This window comes from Astatotilapia calliptera, chromosome 5 (assembly GCF_964374335.1).
Source record: "Astatotilapia calliptera chromosome 5, fAstCal68.1, whole genome shotgun sequence".
Taxonomy (NCBI): Eukaryota; Metazoa; Chordata; class Actinopteri; order Cichliformes; family Cichlidae; genus Astatotilapia; species Astatotilapia calliptera.
In genome coordinates, this window is record NC_137426.1 from 4,482,365 (window position 1) to 4,504,230 (window position 21,866).

At 39.5% G+C, this 21,866-nt stretch overlaps 2 protein-coding genes across 5 annotated transcripts in view; both read right to left on the reverse strand.

The window, feature by feature from the left end:
- Nucleotides 1-755: 755 nt before the first annotated feature.
- Nucleotides 756-14,066, reverse strand: soat2 (sterol O-acyltransferase 2). The gene is made up of 16 exons (XM_026166763.2): nt 13,968-14,066; nt 11,716-11,857; nt 11,517-11,575; nt 11,267-11,406; nt 11,117-11,170; nt 9,890-9,997; nt 8,976-9,258; nt 7,970-8,045; nt 7,207-7,291; nt 6,750-6,795; nt 6,362-6,491; nt 5,816-5,913; nt 4,281-4,379; nt 3,961-4,096; nt 3,384-3,529; nt 756-2,136 (listed from the first exon to the last, which is right to left on the reverse strand). Exons 2-16 carry the CDS (start codon nt 11,792-11,794, stop codon nt 2,080-2,082), a joined length of 1,596 nt encoding a protein of 531 aa, XP_026022548.2. The 5' UTR covers nt 11,795-11,857; nt 13,968-14,066; the 3' UTR covers nt 756-2,079.
- Nucleotides 14,067-15,263: 1,197 nt separating this feature from the next.
- kif5ab (kinesin family member 5A, b) overlaps nt 15,264-21,866 on the reverse strand; it is a 72,422-nt gene continuing 65,819 nt past the window's right edge. For 2 of the 4 annotated variants that reach the window (XM_026166766.2, XM_026166764.2), the window contains exons 27-29: nt 20,442-20,469; nt 19,962-20,074; nt 15,264-19,036 (exon numbers count right to left, since the gene is read on the reverse strand). In XM_026166766.2, the coding sequence (XP_026022551.1) occupies nt 19,975-20,074; nt 20,442-20,469 (128 nt within the window). In that variant the 3' untranslated portion in view covers nt 15,264-19,036; nt 19,962-19,974. The remainder of the gene's footprint in view (nt 19,037-19,961; nt 20,075-20,441; nt 20,470-21,866) is intronic. The other 2 variants (XM_026166767.2, XR_013909154.1) reach the window with 2 other exon arrangements.

The window sequence follows — 21,866 nt, forward strand, 5'->3', positions numbered from 1 at the left end:
TGTTGCAAACCAAGCATCACACAATGAGCCTGCACTGCAGGGCCTGCTCGCGAAACACAAGCAAGAGTACTGAAAGGATCCAACATCAATATCCTGTATCCAGACACCACAGGACACCCCTGAGAGTCTGTCCGTCATCAGAGGGATCAGTTTGGGTAACAGGAGGGAGACCTGCACACTCTGAGGGGAGGTGGTTTTTCACGCTGTGGCTGTTGGGTGTATAATAATGCTGTATGTGTAAGTGGGATCAAACTTTGTGAAAACCTACAGAAAATGTAACATCCTCGCCGTTTCCCTCAGATTATTGAACATTTTAGCCTCTTTAAGCCCCTTTTTTTTTTTTGTTGTTGTTTTTTTGTTTTCAAGGCTCACGGCTTTACTGTTGCTGTTCAAGTGAACACCGTGAAGCTTTTAGCAGATGAAAAAGTTTATATTTCTCCCAATCATAGAAGTCCTATTGTAAAACGAAGATTTACCAAATGAATTACCAGCTGTTCCATTTCTGCTTAATTTATATAAAAAGCTTTTCCAGTTTCCATGACATTATGTGGCTAAATAACAAGAGATTTCACTTTTTTATCTTTATTTCTGCAAAGCGTTATTCCCTTTTGGATTCATATGCAGTGTGCAGAAGATAGAGACTCATTATTGGCAATGAGGTATGTATAGATATTTCCTGATAATGAAAGCTGGAGATAAAAAAAAAAACAAAACAATATGCAGATTTTTTTTTAAATAAAGAAAATGCAAACAAATTTAATTTTCAAACATAAAATTTAATGTACTAAATCCATTCATTTCTGCTTTGACACTGACTCTAAAACTATCTGTTCTGCATTTGCCTCCATGAGCCCCGTTGGTATTACAGTATATCAGTTTACAGAGCATTACATCATTAATGCAAACACTGTACCAATGGTAATCCTCTTCTTCCTGGATGACGTTGCAGGCAGGCAAACAGAGGCTTTGTAGCATACTGATAAGATGCTGTGCAGCCTGTGGTTGGCTGGTTAAGATACCTGCTTTCCCAGCCAATCCCTGGCAGCTGAATGTCAACCGAGGCAGGATTAAACACGCAGCGCACACACACTGCAGGCCAGGTGCCCGGTGTTTGTCAAAGCCTGTTTAAAGTTTTCTGTCACTTTTAAGTTTTTTTCAGTCCTACAAACAGAAAACTCATATAAAAATCTACAATAACGAAACGAACAAAAGTGTTTTGTCTGGAATAAAAATAAGCTGGGCAAGAAATGGAATTAAATATTCTAACTGTAATAAACCTGAAGCCTATAAGGCCTTGTTAATACCATATTTAAATTTATTTAATGCTTAAAAATATTATTTATTAAGATATTGTATGGCTTCGTACAGTACTTTTTTTTCTCCTCTACAGTACTGTGTATATGACTAAGCTGACTTCTCATATAAAATGGGAAACAGCTGGGCTAGCTCCACCTATCAAAAGTCTAAATCTCACTGAACTACCATGTTGTATTATGTGCCGTTGTTATCAGATGGTATGATGTTCTATATCAGTGGTCCCCAACCCCCGGGCCTCGGACCGGAACCGGTCCGTGAGAGTTGAGGCTCAGGTGTGAAATGTGTGGTTTTCAGGGTTTTTATCGGTTTTCAGCGTTATTTTGTTATCGTTTTTATCGTTAACTCCGTATTCCTGGGTCTTTTCACGTGTGTTATAAATAAATCTTCTATTTTTCAGTACCGGTACTAGTTTTATTTTGTTGTATTTTTCCGCGACACCTTAAAGGCCGGTCCGTGAAAATATTGTTGGGCATAAACCGGTCCGTGGCGCAAAAAAGGTTGGGGACCGCTGATCTATATGTTCTACATGCTCGGTTACAGCCCATTTGAATGAATATTAGTGATAAAAATACCACCTGCACAAATAAAACCTGAAATAGTTCAGTGACACAACATCCTGACTGCAATAAATCTTTTACGCACTGATAACAGAAAACCTTGCTCTCTTCCACACTCAGTCCATCAGGCCTTGCAGAGCTACATCTTCATTTTCAGACTTTCAGACTTCATCATTTATTCCTCCTGCCTGCGAGAGGGATGGCCTCATCTCTGGTAGCTGCAGGACCAAGATCGAGGCATCACCAGCTCCCAGAAGCTATTCTGTTGAGAAAAAGGAAAAGAATTGGGCCAAATATACATGCCTCACTTCTCCTCCTTCTCCTTCTAGTAACTTTAATCATTTTATTAAATTATTAGTAGATTTAACATCCATTTCTCTCAAGTTACAATCTCATTGTGCAGAGCACTTCTATTTGTAGACAGATGTTATCTGTGTTAAGCTATTGTGTGTGTGAATTATTCCACTGGCTTTAGAGGATTCCTCCTCTGGGGATACACGGACATACAGTTGTTCCTAGTGTGGTAAGCACTGAGCCCATCTGTCGAGCAAATCCTTTACATCTCTGACTTCATCAGACTCTTGGTGTCGGAAGGCAACTTTTAAAGTGTTAAAAACATGTCACACTTTTATTCACATCTGCTGCTCAACACACGTGAATCTGCAGCACGGGATTACGTGTACACGTGTTTACACAAATGCATGTAGTCTGCAGGACGGTAATGAATATATGAATCACTGTGGATGAGAACAGACAATTAAGTCAAGATAATGAATGAGTGGAAGAGGCTGTTTGTTACCACTCTCATTTTGCTGCTGACGTCTGTGTGACATCCAGCAGTAGTTGCGTAATGTGCTTGTGTACATGAGTTTTTTCATTCTCGCCTGAAGTTTGTTCACCCGTTGACCTATTTTCCATTTAGGGGTCATCTAAAGCAGGGGTCAAAGTCAGTCTAATGACATCTACAAAAAAATAACTTGGTGTTTAATTTGAAACCCACAACTTTAAATCAGAATAGATCTGCACAAACCTTCACTACTCGTGCAGTTTGGGATAAAACTGTTTTCATGCCTTCAAACTCAATAAGAAGTCTCTCAGAGGTGAATTCTCCTAGCATGAGTACACATTTCTTCATAATTCTTCTGCAAAAAAGAGGTCACTCATCTCTTTTTCTGTCAATTTTTATGGATTTTAGCAAAATTTGTGCTTCTGTATCCAGAGAAGTAAAGTAAGATAACTGACTGAAAGCATCTTTTGTGACCCACATTTGATGCTATAAAATGTACTTGTGTATGGCTTCTTTCTGAAGAGCTGGCTGATTGTATTTTGAGATTGTGCGTAAGCCCAGTAAGACATTGTGGGAAAATGGCTTTTTTAGGATTGCTTTCTATGTGATTCTATTAAATGATATGAAGAAACTATTTATAGAGGAGAGGAGAAAAGGCATTTTCTACATATAAAGGAAAAACTTTACAAACAGAGATCTCGGTCAAACGTGGGAGTACGTACTCCTGTCCGTGGGCAGTATATCTGGGCGTACCACTCCTGGCAGTACAGGCACACCTGCACACCCTGACCGATGAAGAGACACACCCACATGATGATGTTGCAGACAGGGCTCTGTCGCTTGTCGGTCATGGTGAAGTTGAATGCCACTAAGAGAAGATGGGAAAGGGGATTTGTTAATGGGCTTTCGGTTCTTTCTTTGTATCTGTTATTGAGAGAGCAGGAGGTCGATAAAGGGACAAGGACACGCAGAGAGAAGAAACCAAAACATTGAGTGAGAGTCCTATAAAAACAGACTTTTTACAGTGTTTTTGTGAATAATTGAAGAATTTAACTCGAAAGTTTGAAGGCACACTCTTCAAAGCAAAAGCCGTTTACATATTTTTAACAAGCTATGGATAGGCATCTCAAACACAGTGCTTTTATCAGCGGTAATAATGTAGACATGAAAAATGTGTCTGTGTTTTTCTCCCTTTAAAAGGCTTTTAGGCAAATGAATGAATTTCTGTAGCTGGGTCAGCACACAAGTTACTTATGCTGCGCTAACAACTGTCCCATGAATAATAAACACACCCCTCACCTCCAAAGACGGCAAAGAGCAAGAACATGACTGGGTAGAAGAAGCCGAACCCCATGGCCAAAGCATACTCGTGAACGACGGCAGAGACTATGAAAACCGAGAGCATGGCAGCAGTTCGGAATTTCCTATTTGACAGCTGCAGGGATTGGAGAGTGAACAGAAAGAGGATTTGGCTAAAAGTTCAGGGGTCAGACTGACTTAACAACAGTTAAATTGCCACACACATGCTGGTTTATAAACAGAGACGAAACCAACAGAGTTATGGGATTTGTTTTGTTCAATATACATGTGTTAGTCTGCAGTATTAGTACTCTGCTCACCCAAAGAAAGTCCCTGTAGCCATAGTAATACAGCCAGTCATGAACCACTATGTTCCAGGTACGGTAATAGTTAGCAAAAGACGTAGAGTTCCACCAGTCCTGAAAAAACAACAGAGGATGAGTCACTCATCAGAATAAAAACATCAAGAAAAAGGGCTGAATAGGAGTGAATGTTTATTATTGATCATCTATTTCTACTGATGAGAGATTCGCTATTATTAAAACATCTTAGTGTATACCAAACCCTACAACTAAGGATTTGTAAATGGGTCTTGGAGGTGAAAGCAATGCAGTTCTGCACAGTGCATCAAGTTCCTGGGTGGGTATACTGGTTTAATCTTCATCAGTTTAAACAGACACCTCGGTGCGATCTCTGATTGTGTGCGACACCTTTCTATAAAAGCTGCACGTAAATTTCAGATGTGAGAAAAACAAAGCCAATGCATGCATTCTTTTCAATGACCAGCAGGAGGCGACTCAACTGGTTGCAAACTGACTATAAAAAATGTGACTTCTTAAACACAATCTAACGGTTATATTGTTTGATTTAATACACCATGCTGCTCATTCTGTCATTTATAGTCGGATTTAGAGTTGTTGACAAAAGAGGGTATGCTTTAGGGTGTGGCTTCCTTGTGAGTCATGTGCAGTGTACTCAGTGTCTAAGTCAGACTTGTCATTACCAGTTATAAAATAACAAGATAGGAAAAGTCCAAAATGCTCAACCCAAGGATTCAAAACAGCACTTCACTATCTAATGGGTGTTGGCACAGTGGCATGGCCATCATTTATATACAGTCTATGCACGTTTGTCCCAACTGTTTCAGCTGACAAGCAGTGTCATTTGAACATTATTAAACCAATAAAGTGCCATCACAGACATGCATCTAGGGCAGATAAGAGGTTTAAAGGTTAAGAACAATTTGTAGCCACATTGTAAATTAGGTGAATCAACTCCTGTAATTAACATAAAATACACACACTAGAATCTTTTCAAGATTATTTAGCATTTTTAAAACAAAAATGAAATTTGCAAAACACTGTCTCGCTGTCTTACATCCATTTTTTGCACAAACCTACAAAAAACCCCATGGCTAACATTAGAGTATGATTATGACGAAAATACATAAGAGTGAAGAAAAGTCTCACTCACAACCACACAGACGTTTTCTGGTAAAATCCTGCCCCACATTCCCCCAAGTGCCTTGGTATCTTTTATAGCTAAATTCATTCAAACTCTCAGGCGTACTTAGAGTGCCATAAGCGAATAAGATTTGTGGAAGTGAAAGTGGCCAACCACTATAAGCAAGTACTTTCAGCTCTTGCTCAAGAGCTATATAAATCAACAGGATTCAGCGATGGAAAAGTAAAACTGTTTGGGGACCAGCAGGTCACCCTGCTGCCATTTCACTTGTCATTAATCAGAATTTGCTTGTCTGTAAAAGTAAGCATTTCAGAAAATAATGAGTCTACAGCACAGAAACAGGAAATGACCACTGGACCAATTAAAGTGTCCACAAAAATCAGCCGCACACCTTATAGAACATTCTGTCAGCAAAACGCAGGAGCTCCCCGAAGAGGTTGAGCCAGCAGTGCAGGAAGGCAAAGAAACACAGCAGGAGGAGCATTATTCCTGCAACACACACACACAGAGACGGAGAGAATTGCATGGAGCGATTTTATTTTGGGCATTGCCCCCAGTTTTCTCAGAGGAATTGTAACTTGGCACAGATGCTATTGCACTAACTCGCTCTTCACTCAAAGGGAGTCATAAACATTTCAGCCTTTGATTACTTGTATCAGATTCATGTTAGCATCTTTCATCTTATCACTGTCTTAACGACACTCTGGAGTCCTTTCCTACATTGCAGGCTTAGTAAAATATTAACCAGTGCTGACTCACACGCATGAGAGATAATGGATGTTATAAACATAAATGATGTCACAATCAGAGTCAGAGATGAACTTTAACCTGCACACAGCTTCTTTCTAACGCTGTAAGTGGGGAAAAAAGGGAGGAAAAAAGGCCACGTTGAGTTTGTGTGTGTACAGCTGAGGACTCTTTGAATAAGAGGACATACCTGGTAATATAGAGTGAAAAATAGCCAAAACCATTGTTCGTTTACTGAAAGGCACGTTGGTCTGGGTTCTAAAGACCGGCATGCAGAGACGCACCAGGATAAAGTAGCCGTAGAACAGGCACCCCAAAATCTGCAAAGGGAACATCAAAGAGGTTCGAGAACATCCCATAAAAGAGGAAATGAAACGGAGAACACACACGAGAATCAGAAGTACAAATGTGGAAATGGCTTAGCGATAACTGCGATCAGGGATATATTATTACTTCAGATTATTTCAGTATACAGAAGTAAAACTTCTTTTTAGGTCAGCAGACACTACCAAGTCTTTTGTTAGATATTCAAAGCAAAAGGGCTGAATTATAAATAGGAAAGCAACATTTTATCTCACCATGCCAAGAGTAATGCCAACATAGTTCCATCGTATGTGGCGATTTCTGCAACAAACGGACATTTCATAAATTTCAGATGCAAGATTATTCTTAATGTGTGCTCTGTTCTCAAATTTTTATCAGTTTTCATGTTGCCTGAATTTGTCTCTAGTGTCGCAGTCGAGATTAGGGATTCCACAATGCATCTAATCTCAGATCAACATGACTGCTTGTAACGGCATCTTGTTGTTTTTCAGCCGTCGTTAGATTTATGTTTGTAGCTGCTGAGCTATAGATTCTGAGAGATGGGATTTGATGCTGTAATGAATAAAAAAGAAAGTCACTGCTGGCTTTGTGAGTTTGTGTCACATGACAGAACCTCCAGTTTTAATGAAAACTGGACATAGATATTTTTGATAATTACTAGAACAGAAGAGCATAAATAACCAGCCAAAATGAGGGGTTAATATATCCTACCGAGGGTATGATTCCCTGTAAATGAGCGTTGGACAGAAGAGGAAGTACAAATAGCTGGAAAATGTTGGGAATCTGTGATTTTCTCCTGAAAAGACAAAGACAACGCTGTTAGTGTGGCCATCATGTTTGTGTCCAAAACCTTTAAGTTATTTTAAAAGTGGCTTCACATTAAAGTCTTGTTGAGTCATTCATTATTCATTTAATTTCACAGCTTCCCTGTGCCTTTAATGCAAGAACCTGTAAACAAGTGGCCATCTTTAAAAATTAAACAACACTCGGGTTGTCGCTGAATCATTAAGCCATTATACCAAATTATCTGCCTTAAAGACTCATCAGTTTTACTAAATGGTTTGCTGTAGTTTGTTCCAGCTAGTGTGGCGTCCTTTAAACACTTGTATTACAGCCCTGCTCTATAAAAAATGTATTTAACGGACCTTCTGTGTGAAGAAATGATCTTAACTTCCATTTCGATTTTATGTCAGTTTTACTACTTAAGTCAGGACTACAGTTTTCTCCAGGGGGCATTTGTTTTAAGTATTCATGTTTTTGCTCTTGGTCTCCCCTCATGTTTCATATTTTTATCTCCCACTAACAGACCTGTACAAGAGCATCTCTAGCTGCAGATTCATTGTTAGTTTTAAAGTTATTACATAGGTAACCTGCAGAGTTCTGCTTAAGTCATTTTTCCCCCTTGTTTCCGGGAGTGTCACTGTGAGTAATGATAGCGCCCGGAGAGAAAATACACCGGACTTCAATACAATACCTTCCGTGGGAGCATTCTTCATGATAACAGGAGCCGTTTCTCTTAAGAACGAGTAGGTTTTCATCAGGAATCGAATCTGGAGAAAATGGATACAGTTATTACGTGAAGGGAGACAGTGTATCAGTATTAGCTGCTTCTACTGTAGATGTTTGTCTTCACTCCAAGAACTGACAAGCTGCCCGAAATGAAACATCCAGATACTCACATCTCTTTTTTCTTTTATGTTTCTCTTTTGTTGTTGACTCATGATTTATGTGCACTCCCATCAAACATGAAGCAGTGCAGCATGGTGGGACAGAGAGCAGCACAGTTGCAGAACTTGGCTTAATTTGTCATAAACTGCAGTTCAGAGATGATGCACAATCAATCTGCGTAGAGCAGGGAGCATCATAAAGCAGCAGTGAACCGCATTTTGGGGCAATTCAGGGAGTTTGAATATTTAATTTCTGCATCAAACTCAGCAGTTTTAAAATGCCATGAACATCATGTAAATACAAAAAAGACTGATTGGACTCAGTCAGATGAGGATCATGGCCGGGTTTCCCAGAAGCATCTAAGCACCGAGATTATCTCACTCCATCAAACAGAGCTAAAATGATTTTAGTGCTAAGACTGATTTTGGAGGCCGGGGCCAATGTGATAAAGAGGATGAGGAGGTATTAGTGTATGGGTTTGTGATGTTCAAATGCTGGCTGCAGTGAGATCTGCTGCCAGAGATGCTTTCTCCTTTGGTGACTTTCCAGTTGGAAAGCTCCCATCTCTGGCTAGCAGGCTATCTTTATCACAATGTTCCAGCTGAGGGCAGTGAATTACTGCTTCTACAATTTGGATTACCTATGATTGCCAGTGAATATGTGTGTAATGTTATCTATGATACAGTGTGTTTCTAGCACAGGTCATTACCAATAATCTTTTTTTTTTCTGTTGCATTTGAACACAAAGTAGCTCTTTACACTGAATATGCAGTAAATGAAAAAATGAGCGGCTGCACATGTGACAGACTCACCTGTTCCAGTATCACAATAAACCGCGATGCAGGTGGCAACTGGTGGTGCACAACAACATAGATGGGGAAGACTCCAAGTATGCAGGTCTGTATGAGATACAGGATCAGCCCCATCCCCAGAGACAGCCCCATCTTGGAGGGGACTTTGTGGTACAAAGAGCCCCAAAACAGCAGGGTGTAATAGGGAACGCTCAGGGTGTAAGAAAACATGATGGCCCAGGCTACAGTGACCGTCCCCAGCTTCCCAAAGGCGTAGAACAGCAGGTCAAACTCCAACACTAACCTGGGATTGAAAACCAACAAATAAAGAAATAAAGAACAAAACACAAATCATATTCATTATTTATTATGTATTGGAAACCACTTTGATTGTATTCAAACACAGCTGGGTTTTCTTTTCATTGCTCGAATCGTGAACGCCATTGAATATTTTTCCTCTGACATTCTTTCATCCAAAAGGCCCCTCCAGTGATGATATTAATAGATTTTAAACACACACTTACAGCTGTGTCTTTTTTTTTAAAGAACAGTGTCACAAGTGTGATAGTATTATTTGTGTACCATTATTTAGCGCATGTAAATAAAAATTCACTGTTAACTGAAGCTGAATGGATCAAATCATTTGCACACAGCAGAGTTGCCCACTGGCACTAGCTCAAATGAGGAACATTTGCAACTGCAAACAAAAACCAAATCATTACGACACTGCCCAAAGCAAGAGAAGAAATACTCAGAGGAGTTGATTCGTTATCTTTCTGCTACCAGATGAGCAGAGGGGCAAGGAAGGCGGGAGATAAGAGAACAGGAAGTCTTGGATTAATTGAGTTTCTGTTAGATTTGGTTCAGGGTTAAAGAGTTTGACACATGGCAGTACCACACACACACACACACACACATCCACGTGTCCCACTGACCTGCCCTGATCGATGTAGTCAACAGCCAGAGTGCTCAAAAAGAAAATGATGAGAACAGCTATGAACATGTGGTAAATGGTCCGGATGTGGCTGATCTCAAACAGTTCGCTGAGAAAGAAGAGGAAAGACACAAATAAATACACAACAAAATCAATAAAATGGCCCCATGTTTGATAAATCTGTGCGAACTCTGCTGTGAATATTGTAAAGGTTTACAAAAACGTGCTAGTCCCATCTAAGTTTGCAGTTTGATTGGGTGCGCCTTGCTAGCTCTGGGTTGGACTCCCTTTTGTGTCGCCGATTCATGAAGGTACCGGGGACGTTCCTCAGAGATTTAAGGCCATATTGAAGCGACAGCATCAGACTTATCTGATGCATGAGGTAAATCTCATGTTCCATCACAAACCAAAGGTGCTCTCGGATTGAGATGGCATGTGACTGTGCAGGACATTTGAGTACAGATGGCTCATGTTTATGCTGCTGGAAGCAGCCATCAGTAGATGAGTAGACAGTCATAAAGGGATGGAGAGGGTCAGTAATGATGCGTAGGTAGGCTGTCACATTTAAATGATGGCCACTTGGTACTAAGGGGCCCAAGGTGTGCCAAAATTATACCCCCCATCATCAAAGCATCACCAGCCTGACCCATAGACACAAACGGGATGAATACATTCTTCATGTCGTTTACACCAAATTCTGACCATCTGAATATAGCAGCATATATTTAAACTTTAGATTTAGGCAACGTTTTTTCAGTCTCCATTGTTCAGTCTGTATGTCCGGTATGATCAGGAGCCCAAGTGAACTTTCTGCTCCTGTAAGCCCATCTGCTTTTTTGACCCATTCTCTGGGAACCATCGAGATGTGTGTGGGAAAATCCCAGTAAGTCAACAGCTTCATTCAGACCAGCCTGTCTGGCATAAACAACCATGCCACGTTAAAAGTCACCTAAATCATTTTTTTTTCTCATTCTTGTGTTCACTTTGAACTTCAGCAGGTCACCTTGTCCATATCTACATGCCTAAATGTGCATTTGATGCGCTGATCAAATAAATCCATTAACGAGCAGTTGAATAACCTAATAAAATGCATAAACCATGCATATATCCAATTAAATTAGAATTTTCTATTTGAAAACTATGTACACTGACAATCTGTAGATGTTAAACCCTTGTGTTAAACCCAACTCTGATTTAATTTGGGTGTTTTCACATCTTTTATACTCACTCCAGCAGTGACGCCCTGGCCATAAACACTTTGCCATCATCCATTCTCTGAGATCTGACACAAAGCATAAACAGAAAAACAGTCACACACTTCAGTGATTAGCATAAAAAAATATGGTGACCAACAGACCAATTTGTGTCTCATTCTTACCTGGATGAGCTTATATTTTTTGTCTTTCCATTTACTGTTGATTGGGTGTAGGAGAGGGACTGGACGGACTCAGTCAGAACTCTGTCTAGAATTTCATTGAGCTGATCCTGGACCTGCTCCATGACTTTTATTTTGATCTTCTACAAGAGGAAAAAATCATTTCTTTCAAATCACGTTTCAGTAACTGTGTTGCCTTTGTAAACCACTTTCCTACTTTCATCCACCGTTTAAAGAAACAGTGATGAAATACCTCAGTACATCGTTCCCACTGCCTCGCATCTTCTTCCACCACCTTATCATGATTGCCAGCTGCAGAGAGAAGAACAGATGTTTCTCACATCGTTCGCTAAACTTTTAAATATACTGAATATATCTTTCACCTAAAACTGTGTAAAAATAGACAGAACTGAAAGATCAGCTTACAGTATAAAACAGTATTTTGTCCATACCAGAGCTTGAGTTGTCAGATGACTGTCGGGGCTTGATCTTCCGATTATACACCCTGCTATCGGCCTCCTTGGTCGTCATGGCTACCCTCACGACTGGAGGTTAGTCTGTTTTCAATGAACGCACGTGCTGTCGTACTGATGCCTGTCAAAGTGAGTGATGTAATGCTTTTATTTATTCCATGTGTATAGCTCATGCCGAAATCTTCTAGGTGAATTGTGGTGAGTATAACTGTAACGCATTTATGTTAAACTAAAATAAGCTGTGTGCATTAATATATCATTCTTTGCAAACTTGTGACGCGCCAAATGTTGTAAATGCTTTGTGGAGAACAGCCTATAAACAGCAAGCAACTTTTACTGGTATAGTTTTGCACATTAGTAAGACACACATGAATGTTTAAGTTTAAATCCTTCATTTAGAATTAGTGTTATGATGGGTATATATTATTATTTTGTGTTTTCATTTTGAATGTTGTGGATGTGTGATGTTTCCAGTGTCTGTGTGGCTAAGAAGCGTTAAAGGTAAAGACCTCAGGAGCAGTTTTTCAACTGGAAGTATTTCTATATCGGTAAACTGCAAGTAGAAGAGGGAATTACCTTGTCGTAGTTCACGAAAGACTGAATTCACAGCAATAAATGCAAAATTAAAATAAGACTCACTATTAACCTCCTAGGACCTGGCGTCCACATATGTGGACATCACATTTTTGGGTTATTTAGACCAAAATACTCAATTTTGCTCTACAAGGGCCTGATATCCACTTACGAGGACGTTGTACTGCTACTGTTGTATCAAAATTTTAAACGAATATCCTCATATGTGGCTCTTATTTTTCTTAAAAACAAAAATAAGGTAAGGTAATAAGGTGGTTTACATTCATCGGGCCCCAATGTGACCAAGTATCAAAGAGAAATTAAAAATGCATGCCGTGGAAGAGTTCGGGTCTTAGGAGGTTAAAGTTTATATTCGATACAACTCATATTTTTATTTTAGTGGAGAAAAAACTGTTTCCATTAAGTAAGAGAGTTTAATGAGTCTAGCTGCCAGTACTTTACTGTTTACCTGTGTGTTTCAGCCTACCAGCAGCAGTGCAGCAGCTGCCACAATTGCCACGAGATTCAACCTGGCTTTAGCTTTTTGTTAAAGTTTAATAACGTGAGAGGATCTTCCACGATAAATTGAAAAATTACATCAGGTCACTGGCTCGTTGCTGGCTGGTTGCCTCATGTCAGAGATTATTATCATTCCTGATGAGCCTCAGTGCCGGTGTAGTGAAACCAATCGTGTGAATCCAAAACTGAAAAAGTGAACTGCTTGTCCGGATAAAGGCACCTGTAAGCTCGGTGTTGTGGAACAGTGGTTACCCACAGTGGTTTTCCACAACAAGCCACAAGTCACTGCAGTTCAAGCTAAACAATCTAAACAAATGATAAAGATCCGCGTCTCCACTGCAGGTTATAAGAGATAAGCTACAGCAGAGAGGTTGCATTGTGGGGTAAAAAACAGTCATTGACCTCATTAGTGACCCATACATTCTGGTCATTCCTCCATTAAACAGATACGCGTCAAAAAGAAATTCAGATTAGACGCTGTGCAGCTGCAGACACAGTCATATGGGGTTTTTAAAGCAAATCATCCTTATTGTAACAACTCTAAGATTATTAATGAGTCTATGTCATGTTTAAGAAAATATTTATTGGCTTGACCTCTTTTCTACTTGAGCCCGAGCAGCTGTTACTTTCCTTTTGATTTGTTGTATTGATGAACTTTGTCTCCCTTTGTCAAAATGCTAAACTGATGCTTCACTTAATTTCATGAGCAGCCAGTACTAATAGATTTTCAGCAAAATCTATGATCTGTTACGAAAACATTACTCATAGAAGCTGTTTTAAAAATCATATTTGGGTTCATGACCTACTTTTACCTACATGAAAAACTGCCTGTGTGGTTAGAGGTACATGCATCGGTTTAATAGCCCATTCACAGAAGAACCCTTGAACTCAATAACTCAGTTCTGCCATCATTATATAAAATTTATATCCAGCACGATGCTTCAAGACCTCTGATCTTCTTTAATGTTCAGTGTTGGCTACAACACTCATGTCGAGCGTTTCCTACTAATTTAAAAATTGCCCACAGCAGAAACTGCAGATTTATCATTCGTTTAAATAATACAAGTGTCAAATGTCAGACATCACTGTGTCGGGTAGATGTGACATGATCTATAAATATGCATTAGATGTGTACTCACAGTGTTTTAAGTTCAGGTCCACTCAGCAGTGCACAGGTCCACTCCTCTGTTTCAGTCAGTTTCCACTGACACTGACTGTTAAGTATGATGCAAGTCTTATGATCTGTGTCCCCTCCTGATGCACTTTACCCTCATGGCTCCTGGCCCAGGGAATCCATTGCCCAATCAAACTTTACCTCCTTGGCTGGACTCATGAGGTCATGCACAACACTGGACTGTGCCCTAATGTCTCACTTATCCAAGGTACTTAATACAAATTTCATTCATATCATGTATTTTGTGCACTACGTTAAAGGTATATAATCTGGGTCAAACTTCAAACCAAAATAGTAAATATCACAGGTCTATTTAGCATCTACAAATATGCTCTTATTTGGAAAAGCGTGTTGCTTATTGTTAAAGCACAGCTGTGTGTGGAAACAATGTTTCCACTTTAGAGTAGATAATGAATGAACTGGGCAAAAGTGTGTGTGTTTCAGGAGTAACTGGTGAACTTGAGAGAATTGTACATTGTGGAAATAAATATTTGTTCAAAGCTCAAAACATTTCCAGAGGAATGCTGTCTGTCTGTCCATCCAGTCATCCATGTCAGAGTCGCGGTGTATAACCTGAGGGCTGTCAGTTTGTTGCTGGTGAATTCAAACAAAGATATATGTACTGTATTAATGTATTTGTCCATTTATATGAAATGTATCTCTCGGTTTAAACTAATGATACATGTACAAAATTACTTTCTGGTACGAAGCACAGCAGGAGTAAAGAAAAACAAACTCTTTATAAATACTATTTTCAAATAAATACATACAAGGTTAGAATGATTTATTTTGATTTAAAACAATCCCCCCAAACTTTGTGCTCGTTCAACTTGATGTGAAACTGTTAAATTGAAAACGTGTTCTCGAACAAACTGTACGGTTTGTTTGGTGTCCTCGTTTCAAAAATCAAAATATTGAACTTTGACAGCGCTACGATTACACTAGATAAACATAGTTTGAACAAAATGGTAGAAAATCATTATAACATAACATCATTATAATGTACATTTTTAATAATAATTTAATAAGCTCACATTTTACAAGACTTTATTGAGGGGTCAAGGTAATGTTAATTCCAGTATTTTGCTGGGGATTTGTTGTGAGGTCCCACTGACCTCACTGGTGCAGCTGTTTTTAAAGCTGCTTTATCTCTCCTGCTTCTCTCCTGGGCTGCGAGCTGCAGAGGTTACTGACGTTATAATGTTTTATTTGGCTTTTACAAATAACATTAAAGAAGAATAATGACAAGAGCGTGTGGTAATCCTCTGTGCACAGCATCATATTTATTGAAAGGTGAGTTCATGAAATAACAGCGCTGTTTCTCAGCAGCTACAGAAGAGAGTAGTTCATGCACTAAATCACACGCCATAAACAAACAAAACAACACACTGTTGTACAAATAAACACAGACACTTCGCCTCTGTCTTTTTTTAACCGCTCGGCCATTCCTGCAGTCCTCTTTCTGCATGTTCAGGATACAGTATCACAATTCTTTGATCTTGTCGGAATATTTTTTTAGATTTGTTACAATTACTTTAAGACAAACAGAACAATTGTTTTTTAAAAATAAAATAAACGCAGACACTCCCAGTTTGATGAGCAACCACAGTGCAGGAGGCTGTTTTCAGCGACAGCGTGCTGACGAGAAAGGCCATTTATGTTCAGCTCGCGGTTTCTATAGGTTATGTAAACACACACAACTTCAAAAGTTCAGTGGCCTTTTATTACCTTTTAAAAAGACAGATGATGAAAAAAATACTCAGATTTAAAGGGCAATTAAAGGGATGTAATAATAATTAGAATGCTACACACATTTCACTCAACCTCAGTCCTGTAATAATAATTATCTGTTACAAGTAACATCTTTGTGTTAAAGAGGGACAACCGTAAAAAATATAGTAGTATAGTAATTAAATACTTTATGGTGCCAGTTAGTTAAAATTAGGATATTAAAAGACATCCATAAGCTGGGTTAATTGGTGACCTAATTGTCTAAAGGTGTGGATGTGAGCCCGTCTCTGTGTGTTGACTGGTAACCTTAGCACCACACCCCACCCGCCTGACCCATTAAAGCATAAGCAGGTTAGGTAATGGTACTAAACCATATCACGTAGATAAATCCTTATGTTTTTCATCATATACTGAATATGAAAGGAGGACATAGCTGCAGAGTCTGAAAAGTGAAGCCGGAGTGGATCAAACCTGCAGTCTGTCTGACTCCTCAGGGTTCAATAAAATGTCACATTATGTAGAGGTCTATACACTCTGATGTGAAAGCGACCCTCAGTTCCCTCCCTCCATTACCTCAGTAAACACTTTCCTGATAACTCTTATTGATAACTCTTAACTCTCACACTTCAGTTCTTATCAAATACGATATGTTGTTCATTTTATCAATTATAGTTCTGATTAGAATCAAAAAGAAAGAGAAAGCTGGGGATACTTTAGAGCAGGGGCATCAACTCTTGAAACCAGACTACGAGCAAAAACACAGAGAAGGCCAACAAGCTCAGTTCAAGACTTCATGGCAGAACTTTACAAACCACTGGGTGATGTGGTGACTATGTCCATCTTTTATATACAGTCTATGTTTGTTATAACATTGTAGAAAAACACTATTACAGGGTGAAGTAGACGTATCTGAGCAACCACACAGCACAGGAAGTGTGTATGTCTGCAACACGGCCACACTGTTGTGCACTTCAGAAAATAAAACTCCTTCCTTCGTCCACTTAAAGACAAATATGTTGTTCATGCACACTAACCTGTAGACTGCTTTGATACACATTACTGGTCCATTTTGGTTAGAAGCAGGTGCAAAACTCTGCTAATGAGAGACAGCTTTTATCTGCACACAAACACGCAAAGCTCAATGTCCACTGTCACCCTTGACCCTTCCATCCTGACTGTCTGATCAGGAGGTGCACAGAGTGAATGTGACGGGTGGCGAGGAGCTACTGACGGTCAGTGTGCGAGTGAACTCAGACTACACCCAATCAATACAGGACTGATACATTATCTGTACTTAGGGGTCAAAGGTCAAATATCTCACTGGCTGATGAGGTGCTACATCCATGTGCGCATGTGTGTGTGTGAGTCAGCAGGATAAGACAGGATTGTATCAGCTCTTGATAACCTGGAGTAACCCTTGCTTCATGTCTCCAGCAGAGCTTAGAGCTCGCACAGAATAAGATCCTATTTAAGTGACTCACTACAGTCGGGGCTTTGGTTTCACTCTGAGGTGGTTCAGCAAAGAACCGTAAGATTAGTCATTTTGTTAAACGTTTCTTGGAACGGCGGCTCTCACACAAAACTGCAGAAATCTCAAATCTTTATGATTCCCTACAGGGACTATAAAAATAATACAGTTGCACATCAAAACAAAATGATAATGCTTCACTCGAAAACCGTTATAAATTAGAGATAAATAGCCAGTAAATATTTGAAGTAGAGCAAACAATAAATAATATATTTCTTTCCAGCTAGTATAAAAATAGTTGCTACACACTTTTTCCACTCTGCCATGCTCTTGCATAACATGACAGTGACTAAATATTTCACGCACAATCCCTGACAGGCAGTTTTAAGGGATAATTTACAGCGTAAAGTTGCCTTTACAACTACACGATGAGTCTTTACAAAACAATCTGTCTTCATTTGCTTTTGTCTTTGCTTTCTGCTCACAGCTAAAACTTGCTACAATGTGTCCTCTGAGGCTGATAAAGCACAAACTTGTGCCTTAAAGAGTCTTATGGAGTCTCATACGTTTATTGTCTATATTAAGCCCTGGCCAACTATCATCCACAGTATATGTGTATATGAGTATTTTAAACTCAAGGGACACTTTGTTAGGTCCACTTTTGCCTGAAGAACTGCCTCGATGCTTCATTGCATTAGTTTAATGAGCAGTTGAACAGGTACATCTAATAAAGTGGCCAGTGAGTGTAGTTTGCTGGCGTCGGTAGATTTACTAAGAATACTCATATCTTTTTCTCATGTGCTGTGCAAAAACTCATCACTGAGCCACACTCGCACACTTTTCTAACATTTTTCCTGATCACTATGAACCGTGGAGTATTTTTAGTAAGTCCTGCATACATCATCCTGCTGCGGTAAATGCTCACCGGAGCACCAAATGTGTTTATATCCATGACTGAACATAGTCCTTAACAAGTACACTGACTAACATTTGCTAAAAAGAGCAGTCCTCAAACATTTTGGGGGAATTACTTTGAAACTCACTTTGAAAAATGACACAATATAGGCACGACCTGTTTTTGACTGTTTACTGAGAGCCACAGACAGGCTGCGGAGGTCACAGATTTCTGATAGACAGCTTGGAGCATTGTTGGCTTTTGTTCTTCTAATGAGATTTGGTACTAACAGCGCACACATCTCGATGCTTATCTTCTATTCTGGTTTTGGGACTTTAACATGTTTATTGTTGCTTCACTAGTGTTCTTCCTCTTTAATACATATTTTTTGAAAAATGCTGACAACCAACATTGAAAATCAACATGCAGTGAAAAGTATAAATATCAGAAAAGTGATCACAAGGATCAAACTGTTTTCATGTTGTTAGTATTTTTTGTCTTTTAGATTTTCCATATGTTTATCAATGACACTGATGATAGTTCTAATAATAATCATAATGCTCAATGCCGACATCCCTCACTGAGTCTTTCACTGAGACAAACAGCACAACCTAGTGGAAACCTACCACACGGCACTTTCTCTTCCCCACCTTTCTATTTGTGGTCCCTTCATATTTCAAGTCATGGGGGAGGGGGTGCAGCAGCATCACAGGTGTAGGTTGCCAGGTCAGGCATTTGAGATGCAGTGCTTGTCAAACTGTTACACCCCACAAGTCATAATACAGAAACGAGAAAGGATCGAAGAAAACAAGCAGGGTGCCTAAAAAAGACACAGGAGGTCTGTTTACAGCAGGTGAGGAGGATGCGAGAGGAAGGGGAGTCTGGGAGGACAGTGATCAGCTGCATGCAGATTTACAGAGGCCTCAGAAAAAACGTCTGCCTGGAGAGAGAGAGAGACAGACATAGACAGAAATAGTGAATAAGAGCGACAGATACATTTGAGAGAAATGGTGAAAGCAAAGGATTGCAGAAAACAGGAGACAGCAGCCAGTGAGTCATGCCATCAATGCCAGAAGGAACATGTCTCGAGTCATTTTATACCTGGTGTCTTTACTAAGGAGTTACTTTTATTTGAGAACTGCACAGTGTACTCTGGGGCACGATTTCGATTTAACAGCACATAAAATTCAGCAGCTTTGTGGAAGACTTGTATTTACTCGCTTGCAAACTTTACTCCAGCTGAAAGGACTTGAAAAGTTAGAATAACGTCCCCTCATCTTCATTGCATTACTTAGAGTGGAGGAATATATAGCATATTGGACATTATTAGTCTTAACATGATTGCAGTTTAAATTAAATATGCATTCCTAAATAAGGTCAATTCACTGTCAACAGTGAAGTATTTTTAAAGGAAGTATTTTTAAAGGAAGGTGCATACAGATCATGTCTGTTAGGTATTTTTGTGCAAAGTGTCTCACACTCTTAAAATAAAAACTCACCCAGGTTTCTCACATTGTTACAGCTGCCCACAAAGCACCAAAGAGCTGAAGCCAAGCAGCCTTAAAGAAATAGTGCTGATTCATAAGACCTCATGACCCAATACATCAATTGTAATCGCATTTTACTACAGCACGATGAACTGAGGAAAATGTCCATTCTCGGGCATTATCTAACACGCTTCTATGCATCCTACTACCAAATCTGTCAGTGCTGATTCTAGTCTGTTGGGGCTCTTGGCGAGAAATTCCCAGCGTACTCCTACAACCAGAATTCATAACCATTATAAATAATGACCAATTTGAATGGTTATGAATTGTTAATAGTGTATCTTCTCCATAAATAGCTTCCCCATTCTGCTTTCTTACCTGCTCAGGACTATTAGCTGGCTGAAGCCTCTGGCTGCAGACTGTAGAGTTTAGCTGGGTCCTGATTGTCACACACATCAGTTCTGGATACAGAATTCACATTCAGACACATGCTAAGACAGATAGAGCAGAACCACATGTCGTTGCAGCATCATCCACAGCAGCAGCAGCAGCAGTAGCAGTGACAGCAACAAGGGGGCAGCAGTGATGCAGAAAGAAATGGCAGAAAGAGTCCAATCAATGCTTTTACAGTCCTCATTCTACGAACAGAAGTGTGATCAGTGTGTGCAAGACAAATGTGGCAGCACAGTTTGTGATGTATGCTTCTACCATTATTTACTGCTACTAGCTGCATTAACTTAATTAGTCACTGAAATTAAAAGACAGCTAATTACAACCAATATTTCTACCCTCCAGTAAGTCAGCGACAGACACCAGCAGGTGCTTTGCCATTATTTCAAAAGAGTGCTCAGGTCTTACCTGTTGTCATTGATATCTGTGGTGTTTCCTGTGGACAGAAAGAGTGCATAAGGAGGCAGGCAGGTGCACAGTGACAAGGTTGGTGGCGTGTGAAGTGAGGGAGGAAAAGTGGGTTTGTAACAGACACGTAAGTTCAATTAAAACAGCCTAATGTGAAAGTGAAGTTAGACGGCCTTGGAACAAGCAGCTGCATAATGTATTGTATTAGACGCCAATATCTCACATTTGAATGACTAACACATTTTACAAGCACTTTACTGATCTGGCAACCCCATCAGTAAGGCAAGGATGGAAAAGCAGCACCAGCACAGGTTTAGCTGCCCAAAGCTTCATGCTTAGGGAATGATTATGGGCAGGGTCATTAGGTTATTTTCTACTAACACATTAAAGTTACCAGAAAGACTGATGCCATGGTAACACAAATACTGACTGTCACTTATAGGTTTTGTAACTTTCACCTGCACCTGAAGAGTTTTCATTGTGTAACATCTCTACAGGACATAAACACATTTAATGTTGCTTGAACGAATGACCAATAAACAGTGGCAAACACTGCCATTTGACCATAAGTGCCTCGTGTTTCCCATCTAAGGTGTCCTTGCATTAAAGTACAACCATCCCAAGGACTTTTATTAGCAGAAAACCAACAACACTTTCTTGGGAAATTGGGTCTGGTTTTAATACTGGTTCCTGGATCATTTTTATATCCTGCAGAACCTGATGAACTGAATTCAGCCCCAGCAGCGACTCTATTAACTCAACCCTCGGAGGCTGGCATTCTACCTGAATTACTGTGACAGAGATTCATTTCACCAAACATCCACTTGGCCTTTCTGCATGACAACGTATTGACAAAACATAACAAGACACTTCAGTTGCTTCTCAGTTTTTAGCAAGCCTCTGTGGATTTATCCATTGTTATGCACAGAAGCAACTTTATTTAATTTATGCACAGAAGCAACTTTATTTAATTTGTGCACAATTTGATGAGATGGATGCAATCATGGGACCTCACGCTTGGCTGGATTATGAGGCCTGTTCAGTTTAATCCCTTAAGTAGAAAAAAATATTGTGACAGTTAATAAAAATCCTTATCCTGTCATGTGTGATGTTGCACATGTAGACACTGTAACTGTGAATGTTAAATTTAAACATGCTATAAATAAGAAATAAGAGGATGCTGATCTTTGAGATGTGCATTTCTTCATAACTCACTGAAATTCATGACACTGAGAATAACAACGGTAAAAAGTAGTGATGAACCAGAAGAAATATGGCTTCAAAAGTCTGATTACATGATAATTACAGTAGACGTTTGCCTAGTATGAAGGAAAATAAGAAATAAATCTGAATGAATAAAAAGCAGCTGAAAAAAAAATCAGAAATTTACAGACAAAAAGAGCAAAATATTGACATTTCTTCCAC

Bases quoted from the DNA above. Each gene is read 5' to 3' on its own strand.
- soat2 (XM_026166763.2), bottom strand. From the start codon at position 11,794: ATGACGACCAAGGAGGCCGATAGCAGGGTGTATAATCGGAAGATCAAG. The intron at 11,576-11,715 runs GTATGGACAAAA...TTCTCTCTGCAG, and splicing joins ATCTGACAACTCAAGCTCTG to CTGGCAATCATGATAAGGTG. The intron at 11,171-11,266 runs GTAAGAATGAGA...GCTTTGTGTCAG, and splicing joins AAAAATATAAGCTCATCCAG to ATCTCAGAGAATGGATGATG.